A 21,790-nucleotide genomic window follows, 5' to 3' on the forward strand; every position below is an offset into this window, starting at 1 on the left:
GAGGTGGGATACAAACATTCCAAGTATCATATTCATACAAAACCCTAAAGACTATACTAACAAGGAAAAACATGAACAAAGATACAAAGTGTCTTTATGTATTTTTATTGGGTCTTTATTTGATATTGCACTTTCAAAAACAGCTTTCATAATGAAAGCTTACACAAATTAAAAGCAATCAACAATATGTTACAATTATGAACAAGTTATACAATTTACACAGTTAACACAAACAGTAGTGCACCAATAAATAATGTTAGATAAACATACAAAGAAAAGGTTGTGTCAACATCTTGACAGATGAGAATTTACTTTTCCCAGGAAGCATCTATTGACATTAGGGAACTTTAATTGAATACATGCTTTCAGTTTGACTGTTTCTTACTTCTTTTATCAATCTTTGTTGTCTTTTAAATTTTGTTTCGTTTTTTTCTTTCTTACAGAATCAAAACTATGATTAAAATGAACACTGGTGTGTGGGAGGCTATACATACAAAAAACAAAATCATATAGCAACAATTATCAGCACAATGCAAACAGTTTCAATCTTTGTTGTCTTTTAAATCTACTTCATTCTTTTTTCTTAGCAAAAATAAACTGTGATTAAAATGAATAATAATGAGTAGGAGGCTATAAATACAAAAATGGAAAAAAAAAATCAAATCGCAACAAGACAATCAAATTATAAGCACATGTACTTAATGCAAATCAATTTGGAAACATAGATTGAAAAAAAAATGTTGCAAGTAATTAAAGTATGAATCATTCTAATAAGATAGACATAGCAGAAGCAAAAGATATCTCAAAATTAGGTTAAAATTCTATTTGTTTCTGAATGTAAATGTATTAACTAAACAATATCAAGTAAATAAATTGTTTGATTAACAGAAGAGGGAATAAAAACCTTCAACATACATATACACAAAGTGTAGTACAATGATCATATTATAGCTAAGTTGAAGACCACCTGAATATTGTTTACAAACCTGAAAAGAGAGGAAAACAACTTAAATTTCTTCAAAATATCTACAGGTGTCCCCTTATGAAAAAGTACCTACATAAAGGAAGATATTTCATTTATGATGCCTCAAATATCTCTTTGAAGCCAACTTCCGTCTAGAATGATGAATACCAGAATGTTTTAAATCTATATCTTTTTCTGTTATCATCAAACAAATTTTATTTTTGAATCTTAGTAGATTGTTCTTTTCAGGGTCGATTCTTGGAATTTAAAAAAGGTGGGCCTAAATATCACAGAAATATTTGTTCATAACATAAGTTTATAATACAGTAAAAATAAAAATAACATGTTATAAATTTCATGCGTCCGAAGCGCTTTTCTGGATTTACCTTCATCAGGAACGCACAAAGCCGAATATTTGAAGCCAAGGATGTATATGAACCAAAACAGTTGAAGAGCTATATGATCAATAAGGACCTAAAAAATCCATCTTAGGTCAACTTTGCCTGAGCTTGAGGGAGTTGAAACCTTAGTTTTTTTATAATTTCAAAATTTATAAATGGACAATTTTAGAAAGTTTGTTATAAATCATGTCAGTACCGAAGTACTGACTTCTGAGCTGGTGATACCCTCAGGGACTGAAAGTCCACCAGCAGAGGTATCGTAAAGACATTAAGATCTGACATCAATAGCACTATCATCTTAAATTTTTTTTTATAAACAAAAAGCATATCTATTTGTGACAAAAATTACAATTCTTTCTTATTACAATCTAAAGCACTTATCTGTATGCAATAACAATAAAGAAAACATATAATTGCATAGCAATACTATAGAGCACATATTTACTGACATATGAAAAATATGAGATATATTTTTAATGCAAATACTAACTGAAATAATACTATACTAACATAATACTAAAATGCCCAAAATAGATAGCTAAAGCATCATGGTACTTAAACTATCTTGAAGGTCAATAATGTGTTGTTATAGTAACTTGAAAAACCAAAAACTATAATATTTTCAGTTCAATTATCAGTACTTACAACTACTTGGAAAAAACTTCATATCACTGTAATTTTTTAGGTTATATCAGACTTATCCTTAAAAAAAACTTAATATCGCTGTAATTTTTTAGGTTATATCAGTCAATTTCTAGCAGACGTGGTCCTATATATGTTAATTATGATGTATTTTAAAAACTAAGACCTAATGCCATTGTGATCAAGTGTGTGTCCTATTATCAAAATGTCTTATCACTTTCAGGGGGAATGTGGTCTATCTTGGAAATGGTCTTCATATTCCTATCTTTTGAACAGCTTCAGTCAGTTGTTACTCTAATTAACCTGTAGACCTATTGTTTCTACTGTACATAGTGCTCATGTCAACTTATAACTTAATTCATTCATGATGACAGACATATTTCAAACAGGTCTAATGTAACTTCAAAAATTCTAATGAAATATCCCAGATATTGAGGGGAAATAGGTGCAACAACTCTCTTATTCCAATATTCCAATACAAAGGGAGGATCCTCATTTAAAGGTTCGAAAACAGGACACCTATATTTGCAAATGCAAAATCCCTCACATTACAAGTGCAATTTACAATGTTTATGCAAGGTCAGTGTACTTCAGGCCATTTTGACTTGCATGTCTTATTTTTCTTCATTGTCCAAAATTTATCTTTTTCAATAAAAAAGAATTTTGCATTCCTCAAAGTGTCAACATAATCCACATTAATATTCATAAGGTGTGAGTTTAATATATAAATAGTTGCAAAGCATGATGTCCAATATTTATTTATTGTTAGGAATCGATGTGGCACCTAAATTGACATTTAAACCACAATAAAAATCCATTGCATCCAATAATCCTTAAGTACTTTGAAACCTTTCAACAAAGGTCATACAGGTTCAATATTATTGGTCATTATCTGCGACAGCTTATCATTAGACTATCAATTGTAAAAAAAATTTTATAAAAAAGCAATACATAAAACCTAACTTTAATTCGTCAATCTAAAATTAATTATTCTATTTTATTTCATCTACAAATGCACTTTTTATGTAACAAAACTTGGCAACTTTTCCATTCTTTGATAAAAGATCCTTTTAGTTTACTTTTATAATTTCATTTTAAAATTCTTCATATTCAATTAAGCAAACTCTTAATCATTCCTACATAATTGTAGAATTTTAAAATTACCTATGTCTCTTCAATAAGGCATTTAACAAAAAAATTCATTAGAAGCATGTTCTTTAAACAGAAATTAATAATTTTAACATAAAACACGAAAAGCTGGGAGGTATTTTTAATAATTTGTCTAGCTTTTATTGATACCGATTTTCATATCTGAGGGTCAATGGTGCTTTAATTTGTGACTAATATGAATTTAATTGACAGTCTATTGTACCTGTGGATTCCACATACATTTTAATTTCATGGTTGAGGTGACCAATCAAAAACCCAGTAGTTTTGAAAGTTATCTACATTGTAAGTAAATTCAAATCTGTCAAAATGAATCCCTACCCTAGCTGTGATGCGTGTTTCAAACCTCTTCATAAATCATCAAACGATTAAGGAATCAGTGCTAAAATGATGGATGTCGCAGGGCCATGTATAAGGAATGACCCCAAAATATGTCATTGTATTTAATCTTACCACAAAGTCATATTTAAAAAGTGGGATTATTTTTTTTACACTTTTTACATACTAAATTTATGAAAGTATTGCATAATATTTAGATGGATACAATGATTAACATTGACTTTTGCTGTCAAGGTTATTTTTACCAAAGTTTAAGTTAAATTATAAAGTTTTCTGACTACAAAATAAGAAGACAGTCCTTCATTGATTTTTCTGGAGTGAATTTTACAGACAGCCACTAGGTATACATACTTTAGATTCATTTATTTTTGTTGGTACATGTACCAATATTCTTGGATTGGGGAAAAATTCTATTTTTATAGAAACTTGATTTTGATGTGAATTCTGCATACAAGCATGTCTATACCAAACTTGTATTTTGTTAACTCTGAAATTGTGGTTCACCTAAACCCATGAAAGATTAGTACTTCATAAATAATAATAAAAACTCAACAACTATATCCTTCATCATAGTTTTCAATTAAACATCCAACATGGGATTTCATGACCATAACAATTAACCCATTTACCGTAAATACATTTTGTATTCCTACATGATCTGGTTTTCTTTGACATATCAATTTTTCACAACATCAAATCTTCATGGTTTTCAAAGTAACAGTATACTCGTGAGTATATTTGCTAACAGGTTTTGACAATAATCATGATATGTATTTAACTTGAAATGTAGTTTTTTCAAGATACTTTTTATCTCACTTTTGTAGGACAACTGAAAAACAGCAAAAATTAGCATAACTTGAAAATCAGCATTTGCTTTTGTATATACTAGAACATGCGGACAAAAAAATATGGCTTAGTTGCTACATTAACACTAAACGACTATATTCATTCATTTGCTTTATATGAATTTAAATAAGAACAAGCAATGAATGTGAAAAGTTCTTTTTTTACTCCTCAGCACAGTTTTTCATTTACTAAGGAAAATTCTGTTATCAAAGTATTATAAGGAAATTATGACATTATCAAAATTTTATTTGGTCCAAACTGCACATAAATGCTGAAACCGTCTATGCTGAAAATAATTCTCACCATGACATAAACAAATTATTTATTTCCTATAACTGAAGAAGTTACTAATTGGTGAAATCCATTTAAATATGCAAGATAATTTGAAGTTTAATCAAAATAATTTAAAAAAAATCATTCCAGCGTATCTTAATCATTCCAGCGTATCTTTTAATTACAGTCTGACAGATAAATACAAGTAAATGAAACATATATGGCCATTTTGAAATACTAATTATATTTTTAACAAATGATTTATTGATATGATCAGAAACTATTCAAACATATATAATGATATGACTTTTACAGATCTAGATATAAATGAAACAAGCTGATTAAAATACCAATCGAACACAAAACTTATCTTTAAAACTTCTTTTTAATAGCGCTACAAAATGCATTAAAGATAATAATTGAAATTCATATACTTAAACTATGCTCTCATTGTGTAGCTTTAAAAATATCTGATGTAAATCTTAATTTACTTGTATTCATAGCCAAAAAGCCTTGGACATTGTAAACCAGATATACACTTTACAACATTATTTTCTTGATGCTTAATATATGCTATGGGGATATATATACTTTTATACTGATCGACTATCCCTCAACTTAATTTAAATGGCAGTAGAATATGCCACTTGTGAATGAAATATTTTTCATGGTTTCAGATTAAGCCGCTTCTTCAACAGTAAACACGATACTTGCATGGTACTGTATCATTATAAAGCATCAAATTCAACAGAAATAAATTGATATTTTTTTTATGACTTGACACATTCAGTTTTTTGAAGCATTATATCATCTGATTGTAACTGTAGAGGAATAAGGTAGATTTCTGATCACAATCATAAATGAAACATGCCCCTATTCCAAGCTTAAGACCATCTAATGTTGTTGGAGCAAATGATAGCAATGCAGGTCCAGGAAAACGTACAGAACAATCTTGAACCAGAAATTCCAACTGATAACAGACAACTTGAAATATACATGTAAAAAGATGGAATTTGAAGATTGAAAAAGACCACTTCAGTTGCTAAGCAATAACATACTGGTCAATAGTAAAATGGTCAACAAGGTAAATTAAAGTCAAACTTAACAAATACTATAATAAAATACCATGGAAATGATCACAGATAGCATAGGAAATTGTGGGATCATCTAAATACAAGGTTATCATGAAATCTGATCACAGGTCAGCAAAATGGCATAAGAGGCAGTGATATTCCACTGAAACTCTAGCCTTCAAATTATCTCCCATGTAATAAATAATCTGACGAGATTAAATCTTATTTCTCTCTATCCTCCTCTCTGAAAGACATTTGGCTAACTCAATTCTGCCATCCACTGGTTTTATACATGGCACATCTTTAAATATTTTGTTAACTTGTCTACTCTGCAAGGAAATGTCACCCTTGTATTTGCTGAGTTGAGCCATTCACTAAACCTCTTAACTGTTTCAATACAGTGTCCAATAATTTCTTCTTGTCTCTTTCTTTTTTATTCAGGGACCCAAAAATGGTGTTTTTCTTTTTATCAGCATTATGTAATCTAAAAAGGAACAGTGAAGATGTAATACATTATTTCCCAAGAATAATGAAATAGGTTATTATTTCTTGTACAACTTCATTTACAAAATTTTACCACATTTTTGGAGAAACTTGAATCCAAAATTAAACAATTTTTTTTAATTGTAGTGACATATATATATATATATATATATATATATATATATATATATATAAAATGTTCTAATGTTTGCTGCCAATGCACATATTCAATCTGGAAAAGGACACATCTCCAAAACAAAATTTCTTTTTGTTCTTTGAAACTTTTTCATAAATATCCTACAAGAAATGTAGACTTGAGGTGGCTAACAATCTTATTTTTTTCATAAAAAATCTATTTCCAAGGGGCATAAACCCTGCTGATATAAACCATTGATATAAATTTCATAAAAATCCGTTAAGAAATGTAGGTATGAGAGTGCTTACAATGCAATGTTCAATATAAATTACAAAGGGACATAAATCCTGTAAAAATAGTCTACATTACAGATATAAACCTTTGATATAAAATTCATGAAAATCTGCATAGGAATGCAAGCTTGGGACTGTTTTGGTGCAATTTCCTATACAATTCACATTTCCAAAGGACAGAACTGTAAAAATAATTGATAAGCACCGATTTTTGATCTCTTATCAGACAATGCTGATATAAACCTGATATAAATTTCATACCAATCCTAAAAGAAATGCAGGCTTTAGAGCTAATGCAATGCACCTTTCCAATATTTCCAAGGGACATAACTCCATTAAAAATAGTTGATGCGCACTGATTTTCAAACATGTCCAAGACACTGCTGATATTAACAATTGATATAAATTTTATAAATATCTAACAAGAAATGTACATCTGAGAACACTTACAAGATAAGACAAACTGATGGATGGACTCCATGCATTTCAATGTATATAAAAATAAAGTACTTTAACAATCCATACTTATAGTTACATTATCAATAATCTAAACTTACTTTTCTAATAAACTTAATGCCACTTGTGGTTGTACTCTAACATATTTAGAATTTGTTTGTCCATAATCTGCTAAATACAAAGACCAATCCCAATTCAGGAACAAATCAAGTAACTGTAAGTATAAAAGTCAACAAACATGAAGTTTTACATGTAAGAAAATATATACACAAAGTCATTTTTCACAATTCTAACATTTGACTTTATAAAAAGCATCAGTGAAAGTACAGAAGGTGCCAAAAATGTCAAAATCAACAAATCAGCCAAATTCCTGAAAACTTTCATTCATGTAAAAGATTGCTAAAATCTACATCATTTGGTCTCTGGTGGATGGTGTCACATTGGCAATCATACCACATCTCCTTATTTTATATTTTCTAAATCTAGCATTCTGCTAAGCTGATAAGGAAAAAATCCTGTTACAAATGATGTTATAATAGTTGATTAGGGGAGGGGGGGAATTTATAGAATAAAATTTTAATTTAAATACTTAATGTAATGTGGTCAACACAATATGACAATTCTTACTTACACATGTTATTCATGCAAGTTATTTAAAAAATTGCATTTTCTGAATGTCATTAAAAAGTGCTATGTAGAAGTTTTACATTATAAGAATCCATTTTACCTGTCTAATGCCAGCAAAGGCAAGCAGCAGATTCCCATCATTTGCCCCAGGAATAGGTTCTGATGCTGCAAACTCTACAAAAACATCAAACCATAATGACATTCAATTACATGTTTTAACAATAAATCTTTATGAATTAAGATAACATGAATTTCTATCTACTAAGGATTTATTTTTATTCACATGATACCAATATTAATGGATTTTGTGGGTATTGGTAAACCACAAATTTAAATGTGCAACCAAGTACAAGTTTTCTGTAGGCTTGAATACAGACTGTGGCAAAACAATGAAATCAATGTAGATGGTGTACGTCGTCCCCATTTGATTAGAAAGTATATAATTTGTACCATAATATATTATCCCAAAATATTTTGCCTCCCTCGCTAGATTTATGGAATTATGCCCCCCCCCCCCCCCCTTCTACCCGTTTTCAATAATCCTGGATATGCCCTTGTTAATAACTATACTTACGTTCACACTGTATAAGATCTAGGTTGAACTGTTGAAGTGATCCCATTGTCAGTTGTCGTATTTCGTTGTCCAACAGGAATTCTTTAAGACTGTTAGCTATGTGTTTACAAGCTGACATACAGGCAGTTTTGGCTACCTTTTCCTTCAAAATAAATGTTAAAGGTACAAATTTTTTCTTAAACCATATTATATTATCAAAACTCTTGCAAAATTGCATAAACTCTTGATCGTTTAAAAACAAGTAAAAGCCATTCAACTTAAAATTTACCATACTGTGGTTTATAAATGCTATGGTTTGACTGATTGTAGACATGGAATGTAAATAAAGAAATTACATTTATTATTGCAAATCCTTTACCACTGGGGAAAATGTGAAATCTAATCAATGTGATTACAAAAATTTTATGAAGGAAGATCACTACAGAAATTATGAATGTCAGTTTTTATTATTGGGAACCTGATACTCTTGTATTTTTCACATTATTAAACAATTCGCAATAATTTCTGAATTTACTGTTCCTTAAAGATATAACTGAGATGTTCCTTTTTAAGAAGGGGTCTGTTGATAGTTACAACAAAGTATCTAGATGTGTTTCTATAGAAGTAAATTTTGTTTCAATGAAATGCAGAAGTTTAAAACACAATATAAATGTAGAAAAATACAACCCATTGTGTAACAGTTATAACACTTATACATAAAGTAATCACTCAAAATTGTAAAAAATAAATGGAGAATGTGTCTATGGGCCACAGATGCCCCCGCTTGTAAAAATGCATGAGTCAACTTCCACATACAGATGCAGGATTCACGTAATTAAGACTGTTTTGTGATTATAAGCATAAGTTTCATAACATTTGGTTGAGGCAAACTAAAGTTAGAGAACGGAAACGACAGATTTAGCAATTTTTCCATTTATAAAGGGCAGAACTAATGAATGGTAAAAGTGACGCCACCCAATTTCCAACTTGATCTGTGTTTTGTTGTTATAAGGATTGTGTATAAATTTAATAATATTTGGTTGAGGCAAACTTAAGTTAGAGAACAGAAACCAATTTTGGGGACGTTCGGGCTGACAGACGGGACAGATGGACATGGGTAACACTTAATGCCCTCTCTGCTATGGTGGGGGCATAAAAACACCACACAATTGAATCAGCCAAGGTCAATAATTTTGGAATACTACAAAAGTACATGATAGTTGTAACTGGGATGACAATATTTTCAACTAGTCAATGTCATCAATCAAACAAAATATTTTCTTTGATTAAATTACCAATGAACATTAATTGAATGTATAAATTTGTTTGTAGATAAGAATGTAATGAGCATTGAAAACATATACCCTTATTTTCCGTAAGAAGCAATAGAAACATATTTGTTATAAAAGTAGTATACCAGAGCTAACTAGATTCCTTATTTCATATTTAAGGTAAGATGATTGGTTTCCAAGACAATGTAATAATCTTTCAATGTATTCACTGAACACTGAAACCAGCTTGATCTTGATTATAAATACTAACTGAAAAGATGTTAACATGAAGCAAGATTTTCTTTACATAATGTGGCATGAAGAAATGTGCATTATAGCATGATGCATTAATGAGAAGGTTTTGCAAAGGTCATAGAAATTATATGGTAGATGTCATTAAGCAAGATGGTAATTGTAAGCAATGATCTCTGTTTAGTTTTCAGTGTGAAGATTAAATCCCAACTCACTACATAAAATGTGCAATAACTCTGACATAATTTGTTCTTAGCGCTAGGACTTTTAAATTGTGGCAGATCTTACATACATATTTTTTTTTATTGAGAAATCCTTTAAAAATTATTTAAGAGGTATAAAAACAACTTTCTCATGTAGTCTCTTCAAGTTCTTTATCTGGGACATCTTGCTGAAACTTGACACCAGATAGCACTTTCAATTTCATATTTTCCTACAGTTTAATAGATTCCATATCATATGAATAACACTTTATATTTAATGTGGTGTTATCTACTGGGGAAAGACATATAAATATAATTCATTTCCTTTATATTGTTACATTTGTATTTCAATTTTTTTCTAGTTTAAATCAAACTTTGACAAATTTGAATAAAGGTTTATCACTCTACCATATCTTCCAAAACTTCTTTGAGAAAAAGAAAGTGCACTTATTCATTCTTAAATTGAATTAAAATGAAGGAATTTTTTTTTTAATGAAATTTGTTCAGAATAGGATTGAATAAGCATATGGAAACTGTTTGTGAACATTTCATTTTGTCACTCTTTAAAAAAAATGCTATTTTTTTTTCTTTTCCAGTTAAAACATGGTTAAAACCCTATAACTTTTGAAATTAACATTTTTCAACATATCTTTTAATTCAAAAATATTACAAGTATACTGTTGAAGTGCATATTCAACACAATTCATCCTTGGAAGAATACTTGAAACAATACAAAGGGGAAGCATACATGATACATACCCGCTGATTTTCATTTCATGCAATGAAATTAAAACTAAATTCAATTTTCACTTATGTTTAAAAGGGAAATGCATATATTCTCTAAATGCAATCATGCTTTAGCTATGTATTCTAAGTTCTGGTAGGTTTAGTTTTATCTTTTATCTACTTTGTTTTTCAAGTTTAAGTGTATTGTAGTTCAAAAATAAAATATAGGATATGGTGGTATTCACATCCACTCATGGCTCATTTAGGTATACAAACATACATTAGTTACACTCATTCAAGTCAGATCTATAATAATGAATGAATAGCCAATGATTTTTTTTTTATATTTAAGAGCCACTTTCAGAACTATTGGCTATTTCATGGCAACCATTTATTATTGGTAGAGGAAGCCAGAATGCCAGGACTGAGGAGAGAACCATGACCTTCAGCAGGAAACCTGGCAATTCTAGTTGGATTTGAGCACATCTGCCAGGAGAAGGGTTCGAACTCACAATCTCCGTGTTGACAGGATGGTGGTACAGTAGTTGAACTACTAAGACCACTCAGTCATTGATGCCCAGAATAGCCAATGAAATGTGGCTAAGATATTCAACAATATTATTACAGAAATGAAAATGTGAACTTTTAACAAACAAATTCATCTGATGTGTGACTTGTCACAATTTCACTATATTATATGCAAGGACCACATGTCATTGTATAATTTTATCTTCAGGAGTTTCTGTGAATATAATGTAAATTTCCTTCAATTTTACAAAATACGCCATCAATTTGTGTTTCATAGTTTCACAAGCAGAGGTAAAGGTATATTTTGAAGATTCATATTTCCATTTATAAGTCCACAGATAAAATCTTCCCTGAGAAAATCATGAAGGAAATTATCATATTGACATGAAAATTCAAATTACATCATTTCATATGATATTGATAATTTCATGGATAAGGATGGTTTCTAGATAAGTACATGTTGATCATTTAATCTCATTTTCATTTAAATCACGATTTTTTTCTCAAAAACATTACCATAAAACTGCAGAAATTTTATAATATCTATATTATACTGTGTATGAGTGAGTCATAGACTAACTTTCCTTTATAGCTAAAAACAAAAAAAAACATTACAATATTTTTGCATTTCATTACTTTTGTCAAAATAAGTTGTAGTTATAAAAATGTAATCAGTTTTTATATCTATGTACATGTAGAGGCATGCCAGTTATACAGATAACCTTGAGTCAGGGTCATACTAAGGGTACCATTCTGATACTGCAAACTCTAATCTCTGTCTCAAAAATCATTTTCTATATAAAAAGAACTGCTGAAGAAAAATCTAACTGAAGCATTAAAATGTTACAACAGATGTCATAAATACAAGAAAATGCAACTAACAAGATGCTAAAGAAATAGAATATTTTACCAATAGATGTAAATATATATCCTGAAAGTTGTATACATGTATGAATGAATGTTATCAAACTAATACAACTAATATTGATATTTTAACAAATCTTTTATCTAAATACACATCAAACCAGTTTATATTATGTCACTGTTCATGTATGCTTTCAGTTCTTCTTTCTAAGGGTATTTTTGTTTTTAATTTAGAGTAAATACTAAATGTACCACAAAAGATGTGGTTTGATTGCCAATGAGACAACTATATACCAGAGTCCAAATGATGAAGATTTAAAGTAATAAACTATACATCACTGTTGATATATATATGCAGCTATGTTTTCTTCAAGTTTAAAATAGTTAGACTTTATTCCCTTGTTGATTTTCATATTCTTACAGACGTGTATCATTGAAGTACCAAGTCCTGAGGAAGAACAAAGAAATTGTTTCTGAATTCAAACATGGTTCAGCCAATGAAATAGATGATGGAATTATTCAAGATAACATAAGACTATCCTTTTTTTTTAATAAAGCAGGTAATGCCAAAAACATTGGAACATAAAAACTTGGGATAAGCTTTTAATATTTGACACAGCTCTAAAACAGGTCAAATTAAACTAGCTTCAAGTACTGGTGTTAAACTGATAATCGTAACTGGAATTACGACGATCCCAATATGGCGACGGCAGAAATAGGTAAAATCTTTTCAGTCATTTTTCTCAAATGTAGCCCGTTGTTGTCAAGAGTAACTCAGCTGCAAGGTTTTTATATACCATTACATCATATTTGAATCGCAACGGTGCACTATAATTGTCTAAGCGCTTAGAAAATTGCCATAGAAAAATTCGGGATGATAATCGTAATTCGATGGCATTTTTCTTGTTTGATAATCGTAATTTCTTAATGGGATAATAGTAACTGAAAAATAATAAATGTATCTTCCAGCTTGTCAATGGTATTTTGTGTGTAAAAACGGCAATGTCCAGTTAAACGATGACACTAACGCGCAAAATAAAAAATAATGAAGCAACTTACAGGTTAATATTTAGGACAAATTTAATTACATGTATATATATCTCGATTTATAACTGACAACAATATGCATAACCTTTTAATATATACATGTACCTGTTAAAGATATGGAAAATGAAGCAGCTGTCGAGTCAGTTATTGTGGTAAATAGATAATTTAATTCTTTCAAAGTTTCAATGTTGTTTTCGCTTTTAGGTTTTTTTTTTGAAGTGGGGCAGGGGGGGGGGGGGGGGGGGGGTGGTATTAGCATTATCCAATATCCCAAAAGTGCAATCCTTTCAAATGAAAGTCCTGTATACCACATTTCAATATGCCATATGTTTTGCCTCAAATATTGCATATATCCAATCGACTTTTAAATCAATAAAAAGGGCAAGTTAACCTCCCCTATCTCAATATTCCCTATACCACGGGGGTGGCTGTGGGTTACTTCCTATATAAATATATAAGTTATAACATGGATCAGATTTTTGGTCTTCGGCAATATATGAAAGGGGATATTTTTTTTTAATTTCAGCAGCACGCCAGAAGTGACACCACCCCTTCGTTTATACTAAATTTCTGCAAGAAATGAACAAAATTAAATTTTCCATCAGTTACTTAACTGCATTATTGGATTTAACAGTTGATACTTTGATTGGTGGATATGAGTTTTCATTTTGCCCTTTTCCTTATATTTCAATAGAAATACATATAGTTTAATTTTGGAGTGAAATGTATCCCGGTTAAACTAGCCGTTCATATTTTTCAAGTGAATTCACTTTTGTTCTGTTTTACACTGATATTTTATATGATTTTAAAAATTAAATTCAAATATTTTGATTAAATACCCATGTATTTTAGGATGTTTCTTTAAACAGGGTGGATGGTAAAGGATCTAGAATAGTTACCAGTTTATTGTTACTATTGTTTATTGTGACTTGTGTTTATTGTTCCTTGTGTTTATTGCTACTTGTGTTTATTGTTACTTGTGTTTATTGTTTTTATTAGCTTTAACTAAATGGCGTGTATAGTCTTGCGAAGCATTTGAAGGACTGAAAAAAAAACACAAATATATATTATATATATATGTGTATTGGTCCTCAGAAGGCATAATATGTAGATCATCACAGTCGAAACTGGTTTAATTACAAAGACTTTAATAGATAATCAAACAAATATTTTGTGCTTCAGAAAAATGCATGACAATTATGAAAGGCTAATTTTTGTTTTCATTTGATAGAAAAGTACTAAGTATATGGTAATTATGCAAGTACAAAAATGTTCTTTGTTACCTTCAATATTTTTTCTCTACAATAACTTCCATGCATATGTATGCAGCATATTTTTCATATACCAAGTATTTATGATTTCTTAAATCAGTTTGTTTCTGATATGGCGGAATATGCGCTATGATTTCTTAAAGTTGCAGTCATTCTTTGAATAAATATAGCTTGTAAGGTAATTGAAGGCCACATCAATTTGATTTCTTGATCTTCGGGCTTTTGGCCAAACTATTAAAGAACACAAATCCATGTTTGCCAATGAACTCCACGTCACCATGTGCTTAACTCCATAACACACAAAGCATTCCAACTTTTCTCTACTCTTTATATTATCATGAAACGTTTTAAGGATGTCATATTATTAGAATGCCAAACTAAATTGGTGTTGTTAAAATTTATAGTTATTTTCTGAGATATCGAAATGTCAGTGACGGTCATAAAGTAGCTAAGCATTTTTATAGTATTTATGGGCTATACAACTTTTTACACATTCAAAAAGGTGTGACATTTGTTTTGCAAGTCCGTATTTAAATAGAATACCAAACAATATTTCTTTTTAACTCTAAACATGAAGAGATCATGATGACATTTTTTAAAAATTTTCTCCCATATTTTGTGACGGTCCTAGTTCCCGGAGTTTTTAGTATTTTAACATAGTTCCTGTTTCCCCATTTACAAATTTATTGAAGCTGGTCCCCCTTCCAATTTTATGATATATACTAGTATGTAGCTGTTTACATTAGAACTATTAATCATATATGCACAAAAAGAAATGTCATAAGATGTGGGAACGTTTTCGTGATTAATTCATCACCATATTTTCATCATATGCTATTAGATAGACGTTTTTCGTGTCAATACCAATGAAACACTATCCAGTTACAATTATCTTCTTATTTACTAATACCGAAATTACGATTATCATTTTTGCGAGTTACGATTATCATCCCGAATTTTTCTACGGCAATTTTCTAAGCGCTTAGACAATTATAGTGCACCTTTAAGATTCAAATATGATGTAATGGTATAGAAAAACCTTGCAGCTGAGTAACTCTTGACAACAACGGGCTACATTTGAGAAACATGACTGCAAAGATTTTACCTATTTCTACCTTCGCCATATTGGGATCGTCGTAATTCCAGTTACGATTATCAGTTTAACACCAGTGTTCAAGGGGACTAGCTAATGTGATATTTCATAATTAAGAAAAATTTACAATTGTTTATAATTTTTCCTTTCATTCCACCCCTAAAACTATTTCTTGTAATATGACAAATATCATCTGTTCTCTTTCTATCAAAATTAACAAATCAAAATTGTCAAAGAATATAACACATGTATGTTCCACACTGATGTTATTGGTTTTATTTTTTTAGCACAATCAATTTCATGTGCTTTAATGTTTTTTAAGCATGAATTGATCCTAAACCGATACAGAAGAAAATATGAAAGGGACCAAAAAAGAAAATGAGTTAAAGAGGAAAATAAAGTTTGGGTGAAAATATGAAAATATAACAGACATGACAGCATTAGTAATAATACTATACACAACCAGTAATAATTATATTAAGTAAAAATAGTTTATTACAGTGTTACAATCTAATTCTATACATAATATACACAATCAGTAATAATACTGTATCCCATCATAATAATAATGTGGTACTTCATATTCTATTGATATACTTACAGGTAAATTTGTGAAAGACATAAAGGTACTTTGTAGGAATGCCACTAAATCTATGACATAGCCACTGGCATGACCTTTGGCTTCTGGTAGCAACCAATCATAGCTTGCTGTAATATGGTTAAAAAAAAATTTTTTAATTTATCAAAAATATATAAAGTGTATAAAAACTTTTTTCTAGAATATTCAATAATGGAGCTTACGTACTAAAATCTAAACCAGATTTTAACTTCCTTCACTGTTAGTATTTGAAAATTGGCATTGACTCTCAAAAATACATCATAAAGGGCCATAATTCTACAACAGATTTATGGTACATATACATCAGTAGAACCATACAAATTTAAAGGTCCACAACCTTAAATTTATAACATAAAAATATTGTTAATTTATCATGTTTCTCATGAACATACCTATCCCCCCAAAATATTCAGTGTCTATTTGCTAGCTGTAAGTTACATATATACCAAATATTGCTGGTATGCATAAATAGTTATAAAGAAACAGAACTTATTAAAGAAGATAATATAAAGGGCAATAACTTATCTAATTAAAACGACTGAATAATATGACCGGCTACACATCTAATCCAAAAACCAACCAAACATGAGTGCTATCAGACGAAAAAACTTCAACTAGTTTTGTTCACGAGTTATTGCTATGCATAATTAGTGTGAAAGAGGCCTTGATGATTAGGTTAAGTAAGAAGTCGGTTAACATCTTCTTGTACAGATCACTCGATGTGTTGTAGAAACATAATTAATTTAGATGAAAATAGGTTAAGTAAATTTTTAAAGGGTCAAAGGTCAATTAACTTTGAAACTGAGCCAAAAACATTATAAAAGTCAAATTTACATTTCCTCCCCTTGCCAAGCAGGGATTATGAGCTTGTTCAAACCATGTCATAAAGCAACTCACCAAGATCCAAAAATTCATCTATTTTCAAATTAAGCTGTTTGTATATATGTTCCTCTGCATCACTTTTTGCATCCTAAAACCGTGAAAAAAGAATGTATGAACATCACATAATTGAAATCTGTAATGTCACAGGCTACCTCAAGTGCTATAAAGGTTGATAATTTTAATGAGTGAACTTAACTATATGCTGTAAAATTAAAACAGTACATGCTGACCACTAGAAGAACTGCTGAGAATGAGCTCACACAAAGATACCTTTATTTAATCTACCGTAAAAATATCTAAGTTTAACAACTCCCTACAAGGTGTCAGAGATTATATTTCTTCATTCAACTCTTCATATGGTAATCTATCTTTGAGAGAAGGTCATTGAAACCTATCAGACAGTTGAAGAGAAACATCATAGACAAAACTTAGTTTGCAAGGAATATAACAGTTTTCACCCCAATATTACAAGTGATTTGGGGTTTTAATCTTTATTACCTTTAAACTTGAACATAAGTACATTTGTACTTCCTTATTCAACTTACTACTAGGTAAAATAATTCATAACAGTCTTTATAAGTATCATGTACTTACCTTAAACATGGTTGTACCATGTAATCTTGCCATATGAACACTGTCATTTTGAGCACTGTAATAAAAAACATATGTACTGTAAAACAATATATCTATCTACCTGTATATGCATATATACATGATATTTTGGGATCTTCATAGGGGATATGGGCTGATATCCCGTCAAGGTTACCAATCAAATTTCAGGAGCATCGTATTTTACTCCAGTATGATATAAATATACAGCAGTGTATGCGTGAAGAGAAAGCAAAGGAGAATTATTGAATATTTGTAATAAATGCTTATAAAGAACCCTATCATATTGGTTTTTTCCCTATCCAATGTTGTGTAGGCACTCTTATTTTAACCTTTCCAGATGCTTCTAATAATCACTTTTTTATCCTGATACATGTGCTTTTAAATGTATACAAGTGCTGTCTGTAATCATTACTATTGTATTGCCTAATTCATATCATTTTTGTTTGAACATGTTGAAGGTAATCTGACTTTAACATTTTTCAATTTTCATATTTTTTGAACTAAATTTATTTATACATATACAAAGAAATTAATATCATACTAGACATACAGAAATAGTTGACTCGATTCTAGTCTTTTATTTTTTTTTACAGAATTTAAATTTCAATATGGTAAAATGAAACATTTGTTAAGAAATAAAAATAAAAAACAGAAGAGTTTAAAGTAGTCTCTTATGAGTGAATAAACTTTAAACAGACTTATGTAAGCCCAATTTATATTTTATTTCTTATCAAAATGTGTTTAAAGTATTATTGATCTGTAAGGCTTTATTAATTAATTTTAAGAAAAAATAATTGAGAGTAATACATTTCATTACATTTAATTTTAGATTTTTAAATCATTTATATGACCTCTCTGTTTTAACATGCCAGAAATAAGATATTCAGTTGTTGCCTTTCTTTTATTTGTTTTGAACTGTCACTTTCAATGTTAATGTTTTGTGTCTATTGATACTGATTTTAAGGCTTGTTTATACATTTATTCACATGATCTTATGGTCTCTGTATGTTGTGATTTAGTCCCATTGTTGAACACAATGGTGTAAACTTCACTTGTCTGTTTTTGTTCATATACTTTGGACATTTTCTCATTTACAACTATCCATATGCCTTTTCATATTAATACAATCACTGACAATAAAGACTTACCCAGTTATACTGGAAATATATTCTTCTAAATATAAACATGATTTCTCTAAGTAGTTCATGTTTATTGAAATCTGTATTAACTAAAATTAAAAATTAAAAATGATTAACAATTTTGTTGCTGTAGGGAAACCTTAAAACAGAACATACCAACTATTGTTTTTGAAATCTTTGATGTAAAATGTTAGTAAAAAATCATAAAATTATACCTTTATCATAGTGATTTTTTTACTTTCAGATCAATAGAAATCCAATTAGTGGTAGCAACGTAAGTAAATAGATTTTGAGCTGAAATAACTTTTTTGGTCCGAGACACCAAACAGACAGACCTAAAGCTGTATACCCTTGTCCTTCAGAGCAGTAAGAACGGGGTATAATAATAATAATAATACTGTGAAACATGTATGAACCAAACCCCTTTGGGACTTGCGATTTGTTCAAAGTGTTAAAACTTTTAAAGAATACACATTGCTTGAGTTTAGTTAAGAAAGTTTTCTGTAAAAAAAAAGGTTCAATATCAATTTCCAAAGGTTTCACTATGATTATTATAGTTATAAGAGCAATACTGAAAAAACAGTATGGGCTGCTCATCTTAATCTTAACTATTACCAGTGATAGCAATCTAAAAAATTTTGGTTAACTATTCAAAGATGCAATTTGAATATTTCCCACAATTTTGTTCTGACAATACCATATTTTTGAGCCCCAAAACATAACGGTCTGAGGACAATATATGTTAGAAAGGCACTGCAATAATTAATAGAATCTGATGGATAATACATACCTGTAACAATGTAAGACTAGGTTTTTTTATAAGAGAAGACAAACAACTCCCAAGTGTTCGAGTCAACAGCAAATTTGTTGATTTTCTTATCATATCATCAATTTCTGTGTGACTGCAATGATATAAATGATGTAGTTAATAAAAACCAATCACAAATACAGGAATATAATTACAGGTTTCATAATGCGCAAGAATTGGATATCGCTTGACGTCAACTCGAGTTATTTAGTTTGGATATAATAATAAACGAGCTTGTGGCGAGTTTATTATTACTATTTAAATTAAATAACGAGAGTTGATAGCAAGCGATATCCAATTTTCACGAGTTGTTAAACCTATTTCTCTTATAGTCACACTCTCATTGTGTAAATACAAAAATTCCCTGAAACATTGATCTAGTTTTTTGCACATACCAGTATGACGTCATATGTCCTGTTCCGGCGTCAAACTTTAACATCAGACTTTTAAAAACTTTTTGTACACTTCAAAATGTAATAAAATTTGACAAAAAGAAGATTTTCATGTGAAAAGTGTAAGTGTTTTTGTATATTATTGAAGAAAACACATATGTCCATTGCCATGTAGGAAATGTACATCGTCTTAACCTTTGAAAGTCATCAATGACCTAACCAATTGCAAATGGAAATGTCGTAATATCGTCTCATGATGCTGAATAAGCCAATCAAATTAACGGCAAATTTTTCGTATCACCCTTCGTGCAGTGTGATACGAGAAATATCACTTCAAGCAAGAAATAGATAACAGGCCGTAACCATAAGAGAAGTGTGTATTTTATATGAAGGTGCTTTTATTATTATACCCAACATCTCTTTTTGTTCACAAAACATTAACAATTAGATTTACACAGCAATGAGATAAAATCTTCAAATGTATGCCAAAATTAGCATTTCCACTTTAATAATAACATTTTTTTTCAGTACATGTTCATGCTTAGAAGATAAATAAAGCAATTTAAAAATATATACCAGATAATTATTAATAGCTATAATCCTACTTGCAAAATGTAAGGTTCTTAAATGTATCCCGGTTTTAAATTGTAAATCCAATGAAATAGAAAAAACATGGTATTCTCCTTAGATAGGTACATTGTTTTGTTAAAATGCTTTTTGTTGTCTTCTGATTTCAGTGATGACAGCAAATCTTTGGTAGTTTTTGTTGATTTTTTCAAAACCTATCTGGCATCAGGTGTATTTACGGCCAGACAAACATTATGAACAAATGGCTAAAACTATACACTGCCTTGATTGGTTAACATCATCTTAATCTTAATATTCAAATAAACAGAAAACCAAAGCAACTTTGTACTCATAATTAGGCTCTTTTGGCACATCATCAACAAAAACAAGCTGCAAATTGTTATCTTTTAATCTTTGGCAAGTGTTTCATAGTGCTGCCTTAAAACTATGTTTTTTACAGTTCAAAGCTAAATTGAAGGTCTCATTTTACTCCAAATTTCATCTGTAGCTTGCTTTGTACAATGACTTTATAGCTGTTCTCGTGATCTTTATACTTACCTTAAATGCAGATCTGCTGAGTATTTTAAACATGCATTGATGTATGCTTTGACTTGATTGTAAACATCAGGGACAAATTCAGAGAATGGAAATCTCTTTGGAAAAGATTCCTGAAAATAAAAAAAAACAGTTCATACATTATAAATCTAATATTCTGAGATAAAACAAGGCCTTATAAAAGTATATTTTGACATTTGAATATATTTTTGCCTATAGACTTACATGTGTCAATTTAAGAGTAAAATGTGTATTATATATATTAGAATATTTAATTGTAAAAGGAAAAGGCGGCTATCTAACAAACACAAAAAACTTAACATCTTCTTTCCAAGCATAACCACAAATGTTTCATCTAGAATCTTTCAATAAACAATCTATAATCAAAACCAAAAAAATCAAAATATGATATAAAACTGAGGAAAATAAAGGAATAATTTACAAATATGATATTAAAGCAGCAGACAGGCAGTGTTGTATTAAGCAGTGTTTACACCTGTAAACAAGTTTTTAGAAAAAAAAAAGATCAAACTTTTCTTTCTTTCATACAAAAAAAAAATAAAGCATGAATGATATTTAAAAAAATTCTTCAAAATATGATATTTGATTTCAACATGCATACCGAAATGAATATTTAATTAGATGATAGAGGGTTCATTCAAAAAATAGCCAGAGAAAGTACAGTAGATTTATAATTTTAAAGGCTTT

The 21,790-nt window shown here is 29.6% G+C and overlaps 1 protein-coding gene across 4 annotated transcripts in view; it reads right to left on the minus strand.

The window, feature by feature from the left end:
* Positions 1-84: 84 nt before the first annotated feature.
* The window catches only part of LOC127735394 (exocyst complex component 6B-like), a 48,933-nt gene continuing 27,227 nt past the window's right edge, over positions 85-21,790 (minus strand). For 2 of the 4 annotated variants that reach the window (XM_052245566.1, XM_052245565.1), the window contains 11 exons: positions 21,086-21,195; positions 19,551-19,662; positions 18,770-18,849; positions 17,604-17,658; positions 17,025-17,097; positions 16,110-16,216; positions 12,144-12,164; positions 8,275-8,416; positions 7,801-7,874; positions 7,175-7,287; positions 85-6,189 (listed from right to left, as the gene is read on the minus strand). In XM_052245566.1, the coding sequence (XP_052101526.1) occupies positions 6,048-6,189; positions 7,175-7,287; positions 7,801-7,874; positions 8,275-8,416; positions 12,144-12,164; positions 16,110-16,216; positions 17,025-17,097; positions 17,604-17,658; positions 18,770-18,849; positions 19,551-19,662; positions 21,086-21,195 (1,029 nt within the window). In that variant the 3' untranslated portion in view covers positions 85-6,047. The remainder of the gene's footprint in view (positions 6,190-7,174; positions 7,288-7,800; positions 7,875-8,274; positions 8,417-12,143; positions 12,165-16,109; positions 16,217-17,024; positions 17,098-17,603; positions 17,659-18,769; positions 18,850-19,550; positions 19,663-21,085; positions 21,196-21,790) is intronic. The other 2 variants (XM_052245568.1, XM_052245567.1) reach the window with 1 other exon arrangement.

The sequence above is a fragment of the Mytilus californianus genome, unplaced genomic scaffold (genome assembly GCF_021869535.1).
Source record: "Mytilus californianus isolate M0D057914Y unplaced genomic scaffold, xbMytCali1.0.p SCAF_3, whole genome shotgun sequence".
Lineage (NCBI taxonomy): Eukaryota > Metazoa > Mollusca > Bivalvia > Mytilida > Mytilidae > Mytilus > Mytilus californianus.